At 42.8% G+C, this 21,491-nt stretch overlaps 1 protein-coding gene across 5 annotated transcripts in view; it reads right to left on the reverse strand.

The window, feature by feature from the left end:
- Positions 1 to 2,751: 2,751 nt before the first annotated feature.
- TSPAN9 (tetraspanin 9) overlaps positions 2,752 to 21,491 on the reverse strand; it is a 186,917-nt gene continuing 168,177 nt past the window's right edge. For 4 of the 5 annotated variants that reach the window (XM_080393620.1, XM_080393622.1, XM_080393621.1 and 1 more), the window contains 6 exons: positions 11,925 to 12,116; positions 10,214 to 10,288; positions 8,555 to 8,656; positions 7,833 to 7,964; positions 7,629 to 7,712; positions 2,752 to 6,828 (listed from right to left, as the gene is read on the reverse strand). In XM_080393620.1, coding sequence (XP_080249746.1) covers positions 6,757 to 6,828; positions 7,629 to 7,712; positions 7,833 to 7,964; positions 8,555 to 8,656; positions 10,214 to 10,288; positions 11,925 to 12,116 — 657 coding nt within the window. In that variant the 3' untranslated portion in view covers positions 2,752 to 6,756. Of the gene's footprint in view, positions 6,829 to 7,628; positions 7,713 to 7,832; positions 7,965 to 8,554; positions 8,657 to 10,213; positions 10,289 to 11,924; positions 12,117 to 21,491 lie in introns of those variants that run through there. The other variant, XR_013929144.1, reaches the window with a different exon arrangement.

The raw sequence follows: 21,491 nt of genomic DNA on the forward strand, positions 1-21,491 counted from the left end.
CTCCTTCTTGGTGAGGACACTACTTGTGCGTGCCTTGTTATTGTGTTCTGCTCCTGACTAGCCTTCCATGGTGCAGCAGATAGCCCTTGCTGCTCTCTGACATAGAGGCAGGACTGCCAACAAAGCTGCAGTGTGGGTCCAAGGTCCACCCAGCCGGGAGTGAGACATGTAGCAAGATCATAGCCCTGGACTTCAGGAAAGCAGGTTTTGGCTTCTTGAGGTAATCTGGTAGGCAGTATCCCATATCAGTCACCCTGGAGGGCAAACAAGTCCATGAGAGCTGGTCGGCCTTCAAGTACAACCTTCTCAAAGCACAAGAAGTGTCCATCTGTTGTGTGGAAAGTCTACCAGGCCTGGCAGAAGGTCAGCATGGAGGGACAGAGACCACCAGACTGAGGTTGATAGCACAGAGGAAATGCATGGAAGGCTGAAGTGGGGCGGGCTGCTCTGGAGGAATGAAGCCATTGCCTGGGTGTGGTGGGGTGGAAGCTGGAAAGCCCAAAGCTCAGCTGGAGTTGAAACTAGTGAAAAACATGGAAAGCAACATGAAGGATTCCTATGACTACATTGGTGGTAGAAGGGAATCTAAGAAAAAGCCCAAATGGGGCAGGAGACCTGGTGACAAAGGACACACATGGTGTCTTCCTTGCCTTGGTGTTTACTTGCGTAAGGCCTGCTCTTAGGCCTCAGGGCCCTGGGCTTAATGGCAAAATCTGGCAATGATGTGGAGCGTTGCCTGCAGTGAAGCATGACTATGCTGGGACCAAAATGGCTATGCAAAAGTCCATGGGTCCACCTGAAACGTGACCAAGGGTGCTGAGGGGCCTGACCAAAGTCACTGATGCTGTCATCTTGGAGAGGTCATAGTGAGCAGGGGAGTTTCCTGATGATTTTAAGAGGTACATAGCACACCCTTCTGCTGGACATCTGCCCCGAAAGGCAAGAAAGAGCCCCCAGAATTACAGGCTTGTCAGCCTAATCTCCACCCCTGGCAAGATCACAGAGCAAACCCTCACAAGATCTACCTCCAGCTGTTTAAAGGACAGCTGCTCCGCAGCCTCTCACTGGCTGAGGCTTCACTGCCCTAAGCATACACTGTGTGCACTGGGGTTCCTCTAGGCTGTCTCCTGCTTTTTCATTGTCCTCCAGCGGTACGGTGTGTTCTCCTTGGACACTTAACATCTCTGCTTCTTTCTTTGCCTGCCTGAGACTGCTCTCTGCTCTCTCAGCATTCTTCCGGTATTTTTGCTGTATTTTTTCACCTCTCTGGGTGAAAGTATTAGGCAAGATTTTCACCTCTCTCTATTTTTATGCTCTCTGGGTCTCTTTCTTGCCTACTTTTTTCCACCTTTCTGAGGCTAGCCTTTTTTTATCCTTCACATTTGCAGGCTTTATGCTATTTTCTTACCTTCTCTGAGACTACTCTGTCTTCTCCAAGTTCTTTCCGGCTTTCTACTGGTGTCCCAGGGTCTGCAAGGCTTCTCTGTCCTCTGGGACTCCTTCAACCTCTTCACTTCTTCATTAGCCTCTCCAAAGCTGCCCTTCAGGCTTTCAGTGTGTTCCTTCCTCTCACTGAGGACTTTGGAGCACTTTCAGTCTTTCTGCTGTGTCCTCCTGGCCTCCCATCCCTGTCCCTGCCCCTGCCACTTCTCTAAAGTTAAACTGGGTTTTCTGGGGCCGTTTCAGTCTCTCTTCAAGGTTCATAGCATCTCAGCCGCAACTTTTCTTTTTCCTGGAATGACTTCAGCCTCCCTGTTTGTTTCTTCCCTTCTCCAAGGCTATTATGAGTTGCTCTTTTAGCCTCTCTTTCTTAGCAGCTGCAAGCATACTCTCCTAGTGCTCTTTCTGAATCTCTGCTACTTTCTTGTTATTGTCAAGGTCTCTGGTGTGTTCACCGTGTTTTTTTCAGGCCTTCTACTAGTTTCTTTACCTCTGAGGCTACTCTGTATTCTCTGAGTCTTGTACAGAGTTTGGCTGACTTTCCCTTCTTTGACACTACTCTTTGGGGCACTTTCAAGCTTTCTGCCTTTTTCCCCCCCGCAGTCTTCTCCGATGCCACCCTTGGTACTACTGGGTATGCTGGAGCTCCTTTAATATCTCCGATACTTTCTTGTTATCACTGAGCCTCTTCGGTATTCTCTGGAAGAGTCCTTTGTCTTGTCTATTTTGTTCTTGGCCTCTGACACTGCTACATTTTGTTTCCTTGGGCACTTACAGGCTTTCTTGTCTTCCCCAAGGAAACTTTTTGTTTCCTGAATCTTTCAGACTGTTCGTTGCTTTGTTGGCTTCTGCTTGACTCCACTGTTTTATCTGAGGATCTTTCAGACCATCTGCTTTCCTGGCATTTGAAGGGCTGGTCTGTGTTCTTTCTCTAGCTCAGTGTTTCTCTCTGAGAATTCTCAGTGTCCTCTTATCTTTCAAGCTCTCTACTACTTTGTCCTCTCTTTGACTAGTTCATATTCTCTGGGTCATTTGCAAACACTTTCCTATATTACAAGGCTCTCAAAAGCAGTTTGCTGTTCTTTTGCGATCTTTCACACCTCTTTCTGTTTTAGTAGAGTATTGTTTTGAAGGAGGATGGGAGAGAACCAGGGGGTGTGGATCTTTTCAGAGATGCAATAGCTTCAAGAGCTCTGGACTTTAACTACGTAGAAGTTGAAATAGATCTCTGCAAGTCACCTTTTGGAATGTTTTTGTCCCCTTTTGGTTTTGGTGGTAGTTGGGGTTAGGAGAGAAATGAGCTCAAAGAAGCACCTTTTAAAAAATCCTTTATTTTTGTATAATCCTAGTAAAAATCTTTTATATAAAGGCGAAAGTAGGTATTGCATAGAAGAAACAGTGGTGCAAACATCACCTGGTGGGAATGGCATGTTGTTTCTTAGTGTCTACTATCTACTGCACAACAGATGGGTAGCCCATAGGCAAAAATCTCCAGGTTTCCCCATGCCAGCTACAGAATGAAGCTGCTCAACTCTATGGAAAAAAAGTTACATCAGAATTATGTGTGTCCTATTCCTTGCTGCTCCCAAGAACCATCTGCTGGGATAAGACCATTTTCCTTCTTGCCTTTTGCCCTTTCTACGTCTGGCCAATACATTGCTCAAGAAACACCATGAGGATCAGTTCGGCTGCCCTCTGCTTGCAGCCTTCCTGTGTGTGAGTTTGTATTTCATGCATACAAATGAGGGGTGAACACAGGACAGGAGAGTTGGCCTGACATGACCATAGCCCAGGAACTCAATGTATGACATATACAAGGCATCTTCTGTCATCTTGAGACATTTATGCCATTATTTTTATCATCTCACGTGCTACTTGGCTATGGGCGCTTCTTTTGAGTGCCCTCCACATGGGCTTCTTGTAACTAACAGCCTTGGTACCATCAGGAGGGAACAGAACTCACTGCTATTACTTCAACAGCTTTCAAGTAGAGGTTCTTCAAGCAGTTCTCCTGTTACGTCTCTGTTGAAGTTCTGCTGTAACTTCCAAGCATGAAGCACAGTGAGACAGCAGGTATGCTACAGTCTGAAGGAACACTCAGAGAAACAGCACTTTCACACACTTGAACTGTGCTTTCAGGAATTAAGAGATACAGAGAGGTATGCATTTATACAAATCAGTATTTGTGTATATTAAAGATACTTTTACTCAGTATCAGCTTTTATTTAAAAACATGCTAAAAACTTATAGTTAAATAATCAGAGTGACATTTGGGGAAAACATACAGACAGCCACCCACCAGCATAAGCAAAAAAAGTGCATACATACATGAGCCAAAGCTCCCTTTGACCAGTTTACAGGACAGTTAGTGCCTTCTCTGACAAACTGACTGATGCAGCTTCACACTTTCCAGGGCTGTTTTTTGTTGCCTGGAAAATGGCATTACTTTTCTGCTCCTTCCAGGATGTCTGTCATCACCTCCCACATCAGAGAGTCAGCTAGAGACACAGATCAGCCCTGGTTTTGACTCCCTTCCTGTAGGTGGCCTCACAGAGATGAATACATGAAGCTCGTGTAACTGTCTTGCCTAATACTGTGCTTAAAATGCCAAAAGTAGTCATTAAAAAAAGATCTGAGGATCTATGCTGCTAGATCATGAAATGGAATGAAGCATTCTAGAAAAATAAGTTTGGATGGAAGGCAAAGTAGCTGAGTTTGCAACTACACATTTCATCTCTGAGTTATTCATAAACATTTTTTATTTCCTTATTACTTTCACTAATATATTTTACCTTTTTTTTTGTACAAAAACTGACTGCAGATTAAAATTTAAGATATGGCAGGTACCACTGTGCGACCCAAAAGGACAGCGATGATGCTCCTGCTCAGCCCTGCACCTTGCTCATTTGAACGCTAGAGAAAGCTCAGCACCTCTGTGCAAAGGGAGAATGCAGTGGAGCCATCAGATGAAAATCGTCCTGTCTTTTCTTCCAAAAATGGGAACGCATCTTAGCAACTTTGGATACAGTCTTACATGTAGCAGCAAGTACACTGGGCATCAGAGCCCCTTCTTCAACATGGAACATCCATCTTTAGTGGGGCTCACATGCTCCTGGTCCCAATTTTTGTTAGAAATGGAAGTAAAACTGGATTCAGTTTCTGTGCTTTCCCTGTGCTTCTTCCCTGACTCTTTCAAAGTCAATCCAAGTGAAATAGCTGAACCCATATGGCATTGTCTGCTACAGTGGGAAACAAGAACCCTGTGAAACTTTGGGCATTGTGCTCATATGGGCAAGGCCATGCTCTGAGAATAGTAACCTCCTTCTTCACTGCGACACCCAAATTCATCTCTCTCCCCCACACATTCACACTCCTTCCTGTCACACTGATTTCATAGGAACTCAAAAAAGTGACACATTGGCCACACAAAACACTATTGCTGCCAGATGTACAGATGCATGCAGGACCTACTAGGAAGATAAACAAGGGACTAACACCTCCCAGATATGAAATGGCTCAACAGCTATTTCAGCTCATAAGGAAAAGATAGGCTGAATGATACAATGAAAATGGTATCTTTTCAGAGTTTAAAGTATAAATGTTCAGACTGGATATTAAGAGAAACTTGTTTACCAGAGGAATAGTTTGGCATGGTATGGCTCTGAAAGGCACAAAGTCTCCATCCTCAATAGTTTCTGAAACTCAGCCCAATAACGTTACAGTAAACTCCCATTCTCTCATAGATGACAGTACCCCTTTGAGAGTGACATTGGATGAGGTAACTCGAAGGTCACCTCTGACTGCTGCTAATACAAAAAGCAGTATTTCTTTCAGAGCTAAGTCAAGCCCTGACTGGGGTTAAATTAGAACATCCTCCAATATCTGAGCCTTTCCTTCTTCCTTCACAAAACAACAAAAACCTGCAACTAGGTGTAAATGGGGGCTGCTTGCAATGAAACAGCATTCAAAGTAGAGAAATTAATGTTCAAGTTTTCTAACAGGAATGTTGGCAAAAATATGCATTGCAGTGAACTCTGAACTACCCCACTGGATGGACTTGGCAATCTGTCAGCAAGAACCAATTCTGTACTGAAGGTGTGACAACACATACTGTCTCTGAGACCTGTTTTGGAAATTGCCCCTTTCCTGCATCATTTGGTCACCTTTGATCAAACCACCTTTCCCAGCTCAGGAGACAGCTGTCATCTGCCTGAGGAAACCCCTTCAATGAAGGGCATGGCATGACAACGTTGCCATCAAATTGCCATCCCCTTCCCGCATATCCAGCAGCATGCCATGCCTTGGGCAAACTTTTTGAAACAGACAGCACAATCTGTGAAGTCTGCTCCAGCTGGCCAGTAGGTCAGACTGCAATCTCTCTCCTTCGTGCCAGGGAGCAGTAACTTGCTTAGTCAGTTCTTTTAGCTTTTAAACTAGCATGACATCAAAGCAGCCAGACACTGCTTTGGGTGAGTAAAGGCATTGGAACTTTGCCTCACAGCAGTAGGAAGCTCACGACACGTTCCAATGGGAAGACATTGCATTCCATCTGAGGAAAGAGCCTCTGATTTGAAAGGAACCACCTTTGTTACAGTAAGGGCACAAAGGCCCTGATAAAGGTAGATGATGCCTCCCTGTGGACTTGAGAAATGTCCTTATTTGCCTGCACCAACGGTCAACTTTGAAAAACATGTCCTCTGGAGATCGCACAGTGGTTCCCAAATTAATGTACAATAAATGTGTAAAACCAAAACCAGTAAGAAGTTATAAGTCAGGCAACTAAATTCTAAGCTATATCCATCATAATAATCATCACCATTATCATAATAAAAAAGTATACACCATAAAGTACAAGAAGCTGCAAAGCAAAGCAGCTCCAATTCCTAGGACTGTCAGTTACAGTGGCTTTTCCGAGTCTCCCAGTAAATTGGACATGAGGGTTGAAAACTTAATGGAAGACTGAAGAATTCTCCCTTGAAGTTGAACACACATAACTTTTGCACATATAGCATGGATTAGTAGAGCAAAACATTTTCTTAAGTTCAGAAACATTCTCAGAGCAGATCTATGATTTCGTGTAGAAAATCCATTTGTTTGGTGGGGGTTTCCCCCTCTTTGGCAAATAAATGGCAAATGTGAACAGACAAAAAATGAGTCAAATAACAAGTTGTGATAATAACTGAACAAGTAAAAACAAAGTAGATCGGTCAATGGGATGGATTCCCTCAGCAGGGCTAGGCTTGATACTCTTTGCGGTCATTCCTTTTGTTCATTTTTATGAGACAGAAAGGTTGGTGTGATAATGTTTCAGAGGCTTTAGGCATCATATTTTTTGCCAGTCCTGTGAATCTGCTGGAAGAGCGTCATGGAGAAGGCCATGCCAAGAATCTGAAGGGAAACAAAGAATAAGGGCTTCAGTACAGGGAGGCTGCCAAAACTGCACTGCTGACCTGTGTTCATCGTGCAGCAGTAGTTTTAAAAGTCATTCTACACTAGTCATATTTCTCAGCCTTCAACACTGATCATAAACTTGGATGTATGTTGTTCAGGCACACAGTGATGTCCGGAGATGTATCTGTAAAGAGCACAGATTGAGGAAAAAGCTCTCCAGGCTCTTAGTCATACATGCAACAATTTTTCAGAATCAATACATACAAGTCATTCTTTTACTCCACAACTTGCGCTTCTTTAGCCAGATAACTGGGAGTGAAAACATCAGATTGAAATACTCTCCTCCAGAAGTACAGCAGTGATACAGGAACTCCCAAACCTTAACAGATTATGATGCTACTTCCACACTTCTTTTTTAAAACATGTTAACCTATTCAGTTCAGTGGCCATGATTTGACTCATTTTGGCATTTTCTAGAACTTGCTTCCAAAATTTACAATAACCAGTTCCCTACGGGACAGCATAACAAAATGGCTAAACATGGGAAGTCCAAGGTGGTGCTCTGAAGTCAAAATGCAGGTAAGCAAAACCCCATTATAGCATGTCTTCTTTGTGGGACTGACTACTGACCTGCTTCCTTTCTCAGTAGATGGCCTTAAATGAACTCATAAAGCAAAGCTGATGTTTTTGAAATTCTGATCAAACTCAAAGCAGTTGGGCACCACTTTTCACACTGCAGAATCAAGAAAGCTGACAGCAAATCAAAGCCATTTTGACCAACATCATACCAGTATTACCTGCATTATGAGGATGCACATCCCAATCGAACCAAGGACATGCTTGTTCTCATCAAACCAGGTCATAACTCTCTCATAACATCCCTGAAATGATGAAAGATGAAAACTGAAATCCCACGGTCACGTTTTGTTTCATGTGCATTCCCTCTACTTTCTTCCTTCCCACCCCTCCCTAACCCTTGACCTGGGCAAAGCAAGCCTTACTGTTTTCCACACTAATTCGGTAGAGTTCCGTCCACAGTCTTGGGAGTTTTCTGTACAACATCGGTCTGGGACAGTGTTTTCTCCCAGCACTGGGTACCAATCCGTGAAGTCATTCACACCACAGCATTTCATCTACAGCAAAAGTAAAGGATTAATAAATTAACTAGCACAATTTGTGAATCATGTACCACCACAAACTTTTACTTCCATTAAACCACTGTATATTTTCAAAAGGGTTGCCACAACACTTTTGTATTTTTTAAATGCTTTGTGCTCAGTGATCACCAAAAGCAAATACTTAACATGAAAAAAACCCCTCGAAATAAACAGTCCCATGCCCAAGATATGTTAGTCTTCTTGTCACAGAGACATGAGCCCAAACAGCAAAATATAAGGTAATCTGCCCGCAAATGCTGAACAGCAAAAGCCCATCTGCAAAAGCTTCAGTTCTACCTATGCAGGTTTTGCTGCTTCTCCTCTGTTTCGAATCATCTCTGTGCCTATCACAGGCACAAAGAGCCTCAGAAAGAGGTAAGCATCTTTAACCTTACAAAGCACACTTTAATCCTGGGTTTCACAGTACTCCCTGGATGTTCAGGAGCACAAAATGAGAAATCAAAGGCTGCATCAGCCATCTTTCAGACTTAGCATGGATGCTACATTTAATAGACTGCACCAGCCCTTATGGCCAAACTTTTTTTTTTCTACTGAGAAAATGTTACCTCTGCTTGAATGATATTCCATGCATTTTTCAGTCCAACATTATTTTCTGAATTGTACAGCTTCATACCTTCCTTCAAATCCTTCTTTGCACTCTCACTGACCTGCATCATGTGAAAAATACAGAAAGTCAATGCACTGCTGTTTAGGGGAAAGGACCAGATGGTACAGACTTCTATATAGAATGTATCTCTCTTACCCTTTCTCACCACAAATTTAACATGGGTAGAAAAGCTCCATCATAGCTTTAAGACTCTCAGAAGGCAGTGTGACCTTTCAGCACTTGCCAAAGTCTAGTCTCTCCCTCACATTGCAAAATACTGTATTAATTCTGATGAGATACGAGACCAAACAGCTCCCCTCTACTAAGAGTCCATTATACAGTCATCGTCTGATCCCAACTGACTGAAGAGTGATCAGCAGAAATCTGCTGAGCTTACTTTAACTTTGCCAGAGATAGCTGTTGGCAGTACCTCACAGCAGTGCCTCCTGCCTGTAACCTATGGCCTACTTTAATTTGCTAATATCATAAACCCAGAGTTCCAGCCTCCCAACCTTAATATAATTATCCCTTGCACGGGTTCAGGCAGGCTATAATAAATGGCCCATACAAAATCAACTGACAAAGAGCATTGCTATTGTTCTTCTTGTGGGGACAGGCTTGTAGAATTTATGATTTTCAAATGTGCTCTTCTTTCCTTAGAGGAAAAAGCTGGAATGTGTAATGAGATGTCCTATTTCTTGTATAAATTTCAGTCCAAGTCTGGAGTCCTGGATGCAGGTAGGAATGTACCTTTGTTCTGACAGCAGTGGGCTGGCAGCAGAGAAAGGATTATGGGTCTTGGCATAAAGGTTGAGTGTATTATAAGGTCTGTTTCATCCCTCTTTGACATCTCACTCAAAATCAGAAGTTCACCTCAGCTCCCTGAAAGTGGCAGGCATCATAATGACAGCCTGGGAAGAGACACGAATCTGGTAGAAGCTCGGTTCTAACATCAGACATGCTCACACTGTAAGGCTCTGTCCTGTATTTAGCAGAATCCTCCAGTTCCCCAGAGATTTCTGAGGTTTTTTACCTATCTGACAGGCCAGCCAGTTGTGCCTGCTTCATTTAGTCTCTACTAGACAGCAGATTCCAACAAGGGGCTTTATGAGAAGCAGCCTCTTGACCTGCTCTACACCCTTGTCAAAATTTCTGGGACTTCCCATTCAAGTGAGACAGCTGGTGACATTTGGATTAACCTGTGAACATCCCTGACCTCTCCTCCAGTCCTGTTCAAAGGTTGACTCTAAGAAGCTAACCAGGTCTTAAGCAGGATCTCCCACAGCCAAGATCCACAAGATGACCAGCTTCTTGCAGAGCCATCAAACAGCTATGCTGAAGGCTATCTTAGATTTTAGAAGACTAAAAGGGAGGCCCTAGACTATGGTTTTATTTCAAGGGGGGAACTGTAAAGCTCAGCGGGTTCTTCTGTGTGCCCTCCTCATCACTTCCTCCTCCCCCTGCAGAAGCAGCTTACAGAAAGTCACAAAGATCTCAATGTAAAACCATCACCAAGTGATGAGCAAGGAGAACCCACATACCTCCACTATACAAAAACAAACTGAACCTGGTTTACACGACAGTACAGACAATTAATCTATATGGCATATTTGCTTACCTTGTCCATATAAACAAAGAACAAAATGAGTAATATCAGCTCTGCCAGGAGAATTATCAGCAAAACGATGAAAAACTAGAACAAAGAAAAAACAGACAGTTATACACACTTGCCAGCTAAAGAGCAAACCTGGGGCTGCTAGAAACTGAAGACTATAGGTCTTCTTGTCATCTAAACCCTTCCTCTACTGCCAAAACTATGCAAGTTTGGTTTCAAACTCCTCAGGCATGTTGATATACTGCCACTAAAGCTCCTGTAGGTCTCACCATCAATGAGGAAGCTCAGTGTCCTGCATTCTCTAATCTTAGATTTTGCCCTACTACCAGTTTGCAGGTTTCAGCAATGCTTTTGTCTGGCTTTTGTGACTGCTGCCACAGCACGCAGTCCTGGTAGACTCTTTTCTTCATACAGATTACAGAACAGATGCTAAACCCGTTACCACAAAGATCAGTGTGATGTGCTTCATGAGTGATTCCCTAGCAGATAAGCTTTAACCACATCTGACTGCCTGTTGGAATAGTCATTACATTACTCAGCACTTCCATTCCCAACTCTCTGTAGTGGAAATCTCTCTGCAGGGGCATCCCAAGTGTGAGCTCCAGTAGTTTCTCACTAATTTTCATGCCCACTAATTGCCTTTATGTACTAGTGGACTGCCACATAGGCATGGCATCCCCGCCACAGACACTGGGGGAGATGTAGTATGCAATGCAGCAAGCTCTCCAATAGGAAACTCATGAAAGTGTAGAAGGACTTTTGCAGAACCTTCCAATAATATAAACACTCTTAAAAAAAACCCCAAAATTCAGCTGGTGTTGCAGTTTGTGTAGATAAATGACATAGACCTCTTTACTATTCTCTCGTTTGCTTTCCCAGCTGTACAACATACAAACCCAAGAAGCAGATAGCAAAAAACAAGAGCACATTTGTACTCCAGTTTAATTATCTGAGCTGGTTTAAGGAATGCTTCCCAGCTGTTCCCCAACACTATGTAAGGGAGACTTTTAAACAAGGGAAACTCATGTGCTCCTTAATGTCACAGCACCTGTGACTAAATTGGAAGCTGTCTGCTCTGAAAGCCCTCCTCTCACCTTCTGCCACAATACCTCTCTCCTTGGGGTGGGGAGAAACATGATGAAGCCTGCTGCATTTATGCAAGAGGAAGGACCCGCGCTCCATCTTCTGAGAGGTGTTCCCAACCTCTGTAAGACTGCCAAGGATCAGATTATTTTTTTATTTTTATTTGTAAGGCTTGGCAGAGACCTTGACTTCTTAACTTTGGGTCAAATGGTTTCCACCAACCCCTGACAAAGGCCTTAGATAAGGGCTAAGTAGAAAATAGCCACGAGAGGCTCTGAGCAGCATCTAAAACCAGCTGTGCTTAAGGTTTTTCAGTCAGTCTAACAGACATTTCCAGAAGAGCTGTTCAGGTTGACCCTGCAGTTCATGTTTAACCATTCAGAGGTAACTGACAGTAATTTGCTTTGCTATCTAATACATTGGGGTACACAGTAACAAGGATACGTTTGCTAATACACCAATGACATCAGTGACTAAAGCTGTGGGATGTCATACTGCAAGCATATAGAAGATTGAAAGCCAAGAACAATGTTACAGTGATGCACAAGACTACTTGGCACTGGTCATTTAAATAAAGTAATAACAAAGCAACAGTCAATGGTCTTAGTAAAAAGAAGTATTGATGTCTTACACTCAACAGGAGGCACTTGTTTTCCTTGATAGCACCTAGGCAGCCCAGAAAGCCGGTGACCATGACGACTGTGCCAATGGCAATGACTAGGTTGGCAGCTGAAAGTGATGGAAAGCTAGGAGAAAACGTGGCGAAGTTTCCTTGTGACACTGACAGCCAGATGCCCACGCCCAGCAGCCCACAGCCACATAACTGCAAAGAGATAAACAAAAGAAAGGTTTCACCATTAAAATAAATGGCACTGGTTCCTTCCCCCCAACTCTGAAAGCATAGAATTCTCAAGCACCTCCTCAGGTAATTGTCCTGCAGTAATGCTCTCACTGGCTTGCTGCTGAAACAAAGTGAAACTAAACGCTCTTAACTAGACTTGGTCATGTAACCTATACTTATAAATCTATCCAAAAGCCACTGAATGAAGGAATTCTCTTTCTAAAGACATAGCACATGAAACCAGCTACCCACTGAGCTCCCAACAGCACAACCCAACGCAGTTTTTTCTGTGGGAAGGTAAAAAACATTATTTGAAAGTATGTTCCACTGCACTTATTTCTGCTGTCATCTACAATGTCTCAGAGTATCCAGCCCCATATTTCTTCATCCTAGGGCAGGCAAGGAAGTCCTGGAGATAATTACAATTACTAGCACCATTTCAGTAAATATTTCTCATAAAATGCTCAGTCCCAGTAGCCAAGTATGAGTTCTCATAGCTTTACTGTTGTTTGCCAGTGTTCAATGTCACAAAAATCTGGTTTATTTTCTAAGTTTATTATCTACAGGAAGCTCAACTTGTGCTCTTCTCCGTCTGTGAGAGAACCTGAAGGAAATAGAAAGCTGCTAATAAAACATAAAATTAACTTCACATTGCTCCTCACTCTTAACAATATCATGGCTGGTTAAGGAAATAAGGTTTCCCACCCTAAGTCACAGGGCAGGTCTTCAGAACAACGGCCAAGTGTTGCGCTTGGGGGGCCTGAAAGCTGGCCATCTTTTAGTACTTGCTCAAAACTGGTATTATGCAATTTTGCATCTGATCTGTGATCAGTGCAGCGAAACCAGAAGTAGAAGTTAGTTGCACTTCCATTAAATCTGTAAGCTAGTAAACAGTACTATTAGTTTCCTGCCAGATACAGCCTTTTCCAAGTTCAGAGGTGAAATTCACATCACTTTCACTGGGAGGGGCATTGGACCCCCCCCCCCCCCCCCCCGCAACTCAGAATATTTTCTCCAATTTATTTGCATCACTGCATGGGAAAAACAAAAAAGGACTTAATCATGACTCACAGTGATATGCCAAAGCTGCTGGTGCTCACCTGTCAGCAGCCAGGAAGAAAAGTTCTTGCTAACTAGCAGGTTTGCCACACCCAGCCCACCCCCTTGTGCTTGCATAAAATTACAACTTTCACTCAAAGTGGAAACTCAAGGTCAGAGAATGGTACCTCCCCCAAAATAGGGTTCAGACCTGCCTTGTGATGAGCACTAACCTGGCATGATGAAGAGCTACAGACCTAACTTTGGGTAAATATCCCCACTTCTGTCTGAGGTGATTTTACCAGCAGGGCAGATAGTTCAGGGCACAACTGGGGCCTTTTGGGGTTTTGCTGCTTCACAGAACATGAAAGAAAAACTAGAGTAGTACCTTCTTGAATTCATGTCACTATCTTATAAGTCAGGCTTATGTCTTCATAATCACATACATGGTTATTTCCTTTTACTTAACCCTGTGACCCTTCTGTCCCCTCTGAGCCCCTTTCCTAGTTTGCTTGAAGCTTTTGAAACTGCTTTGCAGCTAGGGAGATTCACCTGCTCAGTGAACAGCTGTGACCTGGAGCAGGCCTTATGAAAAAGGTGCTCACAGGCATTCCCATGGGAGGCAGAGTAAAGCATCTCCCAGTGTACCAAGTCCCCAAGAGCTAACATCATGCAAAGCATAAAAATATAGGGTCGTGTAGACAGAGAAAGAGAATTAGAGAAGGAGATTAACTATACTGCACTAGTGGTTATTTCCAGTCCCCTTTGCACCTAAGTGCTGGTTTAGCAATCCAGAAAAAAACCCCACAACTGCCTGTATCTCACTGAGTATATGCATTGAGTTACACAGAGGAAATTTTCAGCATTCTTGTAAGGAGGCTGGGAAACACCTCTCCTTCCAAAACTCAACACAGAACAACTTCACAGGGTGATTTGGGAAGCTTTGTGTGACTGGGTGTGGATAAACATCACAACATCTGTTTCCTCTGACAGAGCTGGATGCAGCTGCTACGTGAGTGTAGGTAGCAGGAAAAAGTCAAACAGCTACTATCCCTGTGGAAAGACTGGTACAAAACATCCACGCGTGCAGGAAAGGGCTACAGGACTTTCATCTCTTCCTCAAAATCTGCCCTCTCCAATTAATAATCAATTGAAGTGATTTCTCGTTGTCTTTCACGGTATGTCAGCAAGGTCAATGTGAACTTGGAGTTAGTAGAGAACGGGGAGAGCATGCAAAACAGAAGTCTCCTGATCACATCCTCCTGCAGGACCCAGTGGACATCATCACAGGTTTAAACTGTCTGCAGTTCATGGAATCAGTCACCCCACTGCTCCTGCTTTAAATTTCATCTACTCCGTCCTTGAATTGCTGCAGCTTTGGTGCCTCAAGCTCTCTCAGGCATCCACTCTGTGGCTCAGCTGCCCCAACCGTTAGATGAGAACTGCAGGCAGCAGCTCAGGCTGATGGTTCAGGGGGTTAGAAACAGCTCTCACCACACAACGTTCATTTAAGGTTTTCAATGGCATTTCTAAGCTGCCAGGGCTGTACATTGCCAATAGCTGATGGCACTTCAATCGATGACTTTGGGACACTCCATGGATGAGACTGTAAATGCTTCCAAAGACGTTTCTACCAAAGACTGGAATTGTTCGGTGTAACTTTCCTTCAGAACATGAAGGAAATCAGAGCCCTAGCTCAAGTGTTTTGAAAGAGGGTGGTGAATTCTGGAATAATCAGGCCAAAAGCAATAGAACATTGCAGACAAACAAGGTGGTGGTAAGAGCAAGACTAGAGCAAAAGGCTTACAGAGGAATGGCAAGTGAAGGAAAAAAGGAGTACATGCAATCAATAGGAAGACCAGCCCACGAAGAGTTGCGCCTTAGTATCCAGCTGCAATTATAAGGACAGTAACAAGAGGCAGAAGCAGCAAGCCCTTATCAGCACCTTCTTACCATTTGAAAAAACCTCAGCAAAATCCTTGACAGAAATTGGGTCTAGAAGAGAAAGGTGGCTAGGAAATTACTCTAGAAGGCTTGTGTTTATGTTTATTTAGACAAAGTTAGAAGCAGCTAGTTAGATAAGGGATGGGAGAACTACCTTCAAGTGTAGGAAATCAGGAAAATGACAGGCTCACTGGTGCTCCGTGGGATGGACATGAAGACAGAAAAGGACCAAGAAGAGAAGAAGGATCAAAGCTGGAGAACAGAAAAATGGACAGATGGCCTCTGTCCCTCTGGCAGGGTCTCGGTTCAGGAGATCCTCTTTATACACTTCCATACAGGAGTGATCAATTCTTTACTTGTTTGTAGTAGCCACCCTAGTATTTTGGTAAACTCAGCGGCAAAACACTTGCTTTTTGGCAGAAGACTGGTCACCTACTGCACCTTTGCCTTTCCACAATGCCCCTAGGAGGGAATAAGCATTCAAGACAACGTGAAACATTTGTGACAGAGGACTTGTGGATTAGCAATACACCTGTGCTGTCCCTAGGCAGACCACTATGGAGATAAAACTTGAATGCCAGACATCCGAACATGTGGGAAGATGAGTCCTTCACAATGCAAAATGAAGTGTTATGTCAGCTGAGGCAGCAGACATGTCCACATTTGCTCTTTCATCCTGTAATTCTAACGTCCCGCTGAAGAATACCATGGAAAAAACTCCTTTCCAGCTGCTGTAGTGATTGGGTTGACATGCCAAAGTGCACAATGCGATTGCAGTTCCCTTCAGAGCTTTCTGACAGCACACACTAGTGCAGTACTGCAATTACAGCACGGTACCTGCACTGACCACACTCTCACCATGGCTGACTCCCACTGAGGCCCACTGGGCAAGCCAAGGAAAGTTCTCCTTTTCACAGACATTTTACCTCCCCAAAGTAAAATCAGGTGATGGAGGGGCTATTAAAGCCCAAGGCTGAGTAAACAGGAAGACTTGGAAGAGATTTGATAAAAGACATGACATCCTAAAAACCTCCACACGGTGGCATCCCATACCAAACAGCACTAGCAGTTTAAGTCAAATTTTATTTTTCTCCTCTCCACAGCTCCTCAACTTTTGTGCTTTCTTCTCTGTTTTATCTCTGTCATTCTACTGAGCAGCGGTATTGTTGATGCTAAAACTTATACTTTAAAGCCCAGGTCCCAGGACACTGCTTTCTTCACTCATGCTTAAAAAAATCCCAAATAATTCCACTGACGTGGGACTTAATTGCATACAACGATACCAACCAAAGCTAGCTAGACTTCTATCAATAAAATAGCTTCCCATAACACTTCATTCTCTACCAATCTTGGTTTTTTAACAACACAAACACTGTAAAAATGCTTTCACAACTATTTATACTCACAGGATCCACCTCTTTCTGTTTGGTACAACTGAATACTGGAGTGTGATAGCAGCAAAAATATATCAAGTCATCTTATTAATTCCTTTACCACCATATAATTAAATAATATACACTGCCTGGTATTTAATAGTGTGAGAGTGATGGCACTGACATTCCTTCCCCAGGGAAATGGTTCAACAGCATAATAAATTTCACTGGATCTTTCTTCTCAAAAAATGTTGGCTCATTTCCCTCTCATGATTAGAAATCATCATCCTCCAGGCAACCATCAAATCTCTCCATCCCTTGGCATTTATGTCATGAAGGTAACTGCAGAACACTATTATAGTCAGTCACATACACAGATATACACACACTCTTACTTACGGGGTAATTTAGTCAAGCTATGGCACACATATTTTGAGCTTGAAAGCAAACAAAAGGAACACCAACTGGCCTCACAGTTTCTCCCACACTTTGCTATTTCACTGTCAAAGTGTGGATCCCTCTCAGTACCTCAACATATATCTGATGTCATCACTATGCCCAGAAAACATACAGCATTCTAGGAAACATTAAAAAAAGTTTCAAATGCTTCAAGGAAAATTAGGACTCCAGATAAACCCAGAGAGAGAAAAACCCCAAAGCAAGTCTTTCCCTGACAAGTGCCATCATCGGAGTGGGAAAGGGGCTTTTCTATTTTCTTCTGGATTTTTGAACACTGTGCGAACAATAAAAACTTTGACAATAGAGCATAATATCCAGGTTTAGTTGCTTTAACCTAAAGAAGATACAGTAAGAGTTTAGAAGACCTAGGGACAGACCACACAGATGGTCAGAGGTATGCCAAGACTGACATATTGTACAGAAGGAGATCGTGCACAGGATTATCTAGCCTGGGAGGATGTGAATGCAATATTCACAACTCTAGAGGTCAGTATGAAAACCAAAGAGCTTGCCTCTTTCATTTTTTCCAATAATAGGAACAAGGGGAATATTAGTAAGCATTATGTAGTATATTTTGCTTTACATAACTGAGAAGTAAATTGATAAATTATGTCATAGGTGATTACAAGAATCAAGTATTGTGGCCACAACTGTCAGTGAGGGCTAGATAATTTTATTTATTGGTAACAGCACTTGTTGTTTGTTAGCATATACATGAATAATGACATTTCATGCTTCTCAGAGCAAGATAATGCATGCAGAATCCAGCAAAACTACCAAGCAGCAAACAAGTTGGCGTAAAGAAGTGATAGGATATGCCACTCTGGTAAGGTTTATTAACAGAATAATATTGATAGACTTACCCTTGAAGTAAGTCACTGAACAGCATCAGAAAACAGGAAACTGATAGGGAAGGCTCTACCAAGAGGAAAAGGGACGAAGCCATACTCTTGCTGACTTTTGCCATTATTCCATCCCATGCACGCACAGTGTGATGGAAAAGCTGCACAACTAGGTGTGTGAGGAAGAATGAAGGGAAGATTTATTCTTTACATCAGAGTTTCTACTGCTGGTTAAATACCAGGGGAGCTCTTAACAGATTTGGAATAGAACAGAGACATGCAGAAGCCAAACACTGAGAGATACCACTAGGGACAAAAAGAAGCAGCAAGTGTCTCAGTTTGTACCTCCACTTTGAGTAACATGCCCTGGGCCATCTGTGGCCCAGTTACGGAGAACAGAAATCTCCCCACCTTCCTCTGTGCTGTGTTAAAACAGGCGATCTTGCTTGAAGCAAAGATGATACAACAAAAAATACACGCAACAGCTTAAATACAGCCCCCACAGAACCAGCCAAAACCACAGGAGGTTTGTTACAAGGAATTACTAACAGTATGGCTGCGACAATAAGTGTCAACGCTGCGAGCTCATTTCAGGACAACTACAGTGACAAAAGGACGCTTTGAATTAGGCTTTGACAGGCCTCTATTTAAACAATAAGTAAACATAGAGGCTTGACATTTATTACAATTATAGTTGGACCTTTATTACAAGAAGACACCAAAAAACAAAACATGGCCAAGATAAGAAAAGGTATACTTTTATATATGTATATATAAAAATATATAAATAAAAATACATATATATACATGCAATGCAAAAGGTAAACATCCTAATCAAGCCAAAGCAGTTTAGAATTCCTACTAGTTTTAGGGAAAGTTCTAGAATTCTATTTGCTTAGTTTAGTTTTGCATGTTTACCATCTGCGACAAAAAAAGTATATGGGAAAAAACACTATGTCATTTTTGCTTATGCCATACGCACATCAGTACATCGTAACTGCAGTCCAATATGCTATCGAAATACAAAAATGGAAACCAACACAACTTCATGGAGCCAAATGCTTACTCTTCTTTAAGTGTCCGTTGTCCCCTGTAAAATTCCTCCCTAGATAAGGGAGGCCAACAGCATCCTGGCTTGTTCAGAAATAGTGCAGCCAGCAGGACTAGGGAGCCAGCCTGTACTCAGCACTGGTGAGGCCGCACCTCAAACACTGTGTTCAGGTTTGGGCCCCTCACTACAATAAAGACCTTGAGGTGCTGGAGCGTGTCCAGAGAAGGGCAACGAAGCTGGTGAAGGGTCTGGAGCACAAGTCCTATGAGGAGCGGCTGAGGGAACTAGGTTTATTTAGCCATAAGAAAAGGATGCTGGGGGGAGACCTCATTGCTCTCTACAACTACCTGAAATGAGATTGTAGCGAGGTGGGGGTCGGTCTCTTTTCCCAGGTAACAAGTAATAGGACGAGAGGAAAGGGCCTCAAGTTGTGCCAGGGGAGCTTTACATCAGATATTAGGAAAAATTTCTTTACTGAAAGGGTTGTCAAGCACTGGAACAGGCTGCCTAAGGAAGTGGTTGATTCACCATCCCTGGAGGTACTAAAAGAAATGTAGAGGTGGTACTTAGGGACCTGCTTTAATGGTGGACTTCATAGTTTTAGGTTAATGGTTGGTCTTGATTATCTTAAAGGTCTTTTTCAGCCCAAATGATTCTATGATTCTATGACCTGCACCAACAGGACAAGCATGAAAAAGCCATGTGGACAAACAGAATGCACCACCAAAGGCTAGCACAGAAAGGTTTTTCAGTGTCCAGGTGGCTCTTAAAACCATCCCTTCTCCTGGGGTCAGCAACATTTTGGAAAAGCTGTAATATTTTCCCTCTGTTTGGTAAGTCCTACGAAATAAAGGTTACGTATCTTAGCTCTTCTTTTCAAGATAAGAGAGATTTTCCAGCATTTTTCCAACTGACTCTTACACCAGTCAGTGTGCAGAGGAGGAAGAGAATGTCCCTCATGAAGCAGTACAGTCTTCTAAATCTGTCCTTGGTTGGTTTATTATTTTCATTTTCCCCTGTCCTTGACTTATGGAATCTCAATGAGCTCACAGGTTTCCTACGGAATCAAGCAGCAGCACATATTGGAAAACAGTTTGAAAGGCTGTTCTTTCCCACCGTGCAGGAAATTTTAAAGAAAAGTTCTATGAGATGATGACTTCTATGACAAGATGGACATCATCTTCTTTAGCAGCTGGAAACCTGATTCAAAGACTCTTCAGATCAGCATGAAGAGTTCACATCTGTGCATTTTGGATCTGGCGCTTCATTTGGAAGCAGTCTGGTGTGGAGATTCAGAACAGTAAGAGTTACTGTTCAAAAAACCAACATCCTGTTTTCTTGTCTCAACAGACACAGTAGTCCCTGTTCTTGTTTCAATGTGCACTAAGTTTTGGAAGATACTAACTTGACTGTCCAGAAATATTATCATCACAAATAACAGGATTTTTCAAACTATCACAATGCATTAACTGTTTTGTTGAGAGCCCAACATTAATCAAAGCAGGGGGTGACTTAAAGGGGGAAGGGGACTCAAAGTTCAAGAGTGGAGCCATTCCATTCATTTACTGTCAGAGGTGCTCATCTTTTGCTTTTGCAGTGTTCTTCCATGAGCTACAGATCAGAACGTATGTTCTGGAAGGGAGCAGGTATGGGTAGTACATGGTTTCTACCACTTCAAAAAATGAGATATGCTTTCTGCAAATTAAGTTTTTGGATGCCAATTGCCATCTCTGGATTTGGGTGGTTCATCCATCTCTGGAAAGGGCTGGTGCTTAAAGGAGATTTTCAGGTAAGCCCAGATAAATTTTCCTGCTCTGTCTTGATAATCCACAGGATTAATCAAAACTGCGGATTAACAGCTGAAAATCTCAGAGAAAGTCTCTTGCAAAACAAGATCACCTTCTAAATATGATCCAAAATATAGCAAGGACACCTAAATCTGATAAGTTCTTCAGCCATAGACTAGAAAATGAGAATGGAGTATGGAAGTGGGTGAATATACTTAATAATACCTACTTAGTGCTACTGCCATAACAATATAGCAAAGATTTTAATTTCTCTACAATATTCCTGTGAACTGGACATTAAGGCAAGACAAAGGAATTATTTCAGTGTCTCCTTTGAGACTAGTGCAGTAACAGCTGTAATGACAGTCTGTGTGGAACAGAACGTACAGAACTGGAATCTGTGCAAATGCTGAACCTCCTCAATTCATCTGCCAGAGAAAGCAGTTATCCTCTTCCTTGAGTCAACCACCAGCAGTACTGCTGGGATGGTCTTGGAAAACTGAAATGAGGTATCAGAGACTGTGATCTTTGGGGCTCACAAAAAGAGAGATACCCTGAGGGGCACTAAGTTCTGAAACTTCTGCCAGTGTGTTTCTGGAATGTGTAAATAGGCAGCCAGAAGCCTTAAGCTTTGGCTTGGATGCTCCTACCTGGTCACATTGGAGTTTTCAATAAAGGACGTGTTTTGCAGAAGGAAGTTCTAACAACAACTGGGTTTGCTTGGTTTGCCAAGGACAGCTTAATCTCCTCTTTACTTAGTTGAAGGGCAGCTTGGGTAGTTTATGTTGCACATTAGGAGAAACTTTAACTGAGAAATTAGCAGAGCACTGGATGAAGTTACCAAGGTGGTGTCAAAATCTGCA

This window comes from Falco punctatus, assembly GCF_963210335.1.
Source record: "Falco punctatus genome assembly, chromosome: 6".
In the NCBI taxonomy this organism is placed as follows: domain Eukaryota; kingdom Metazoa; phylum Chordata; class Aves; order Falconiformes; family Falconidae; genus Falco; species Falco punctatus.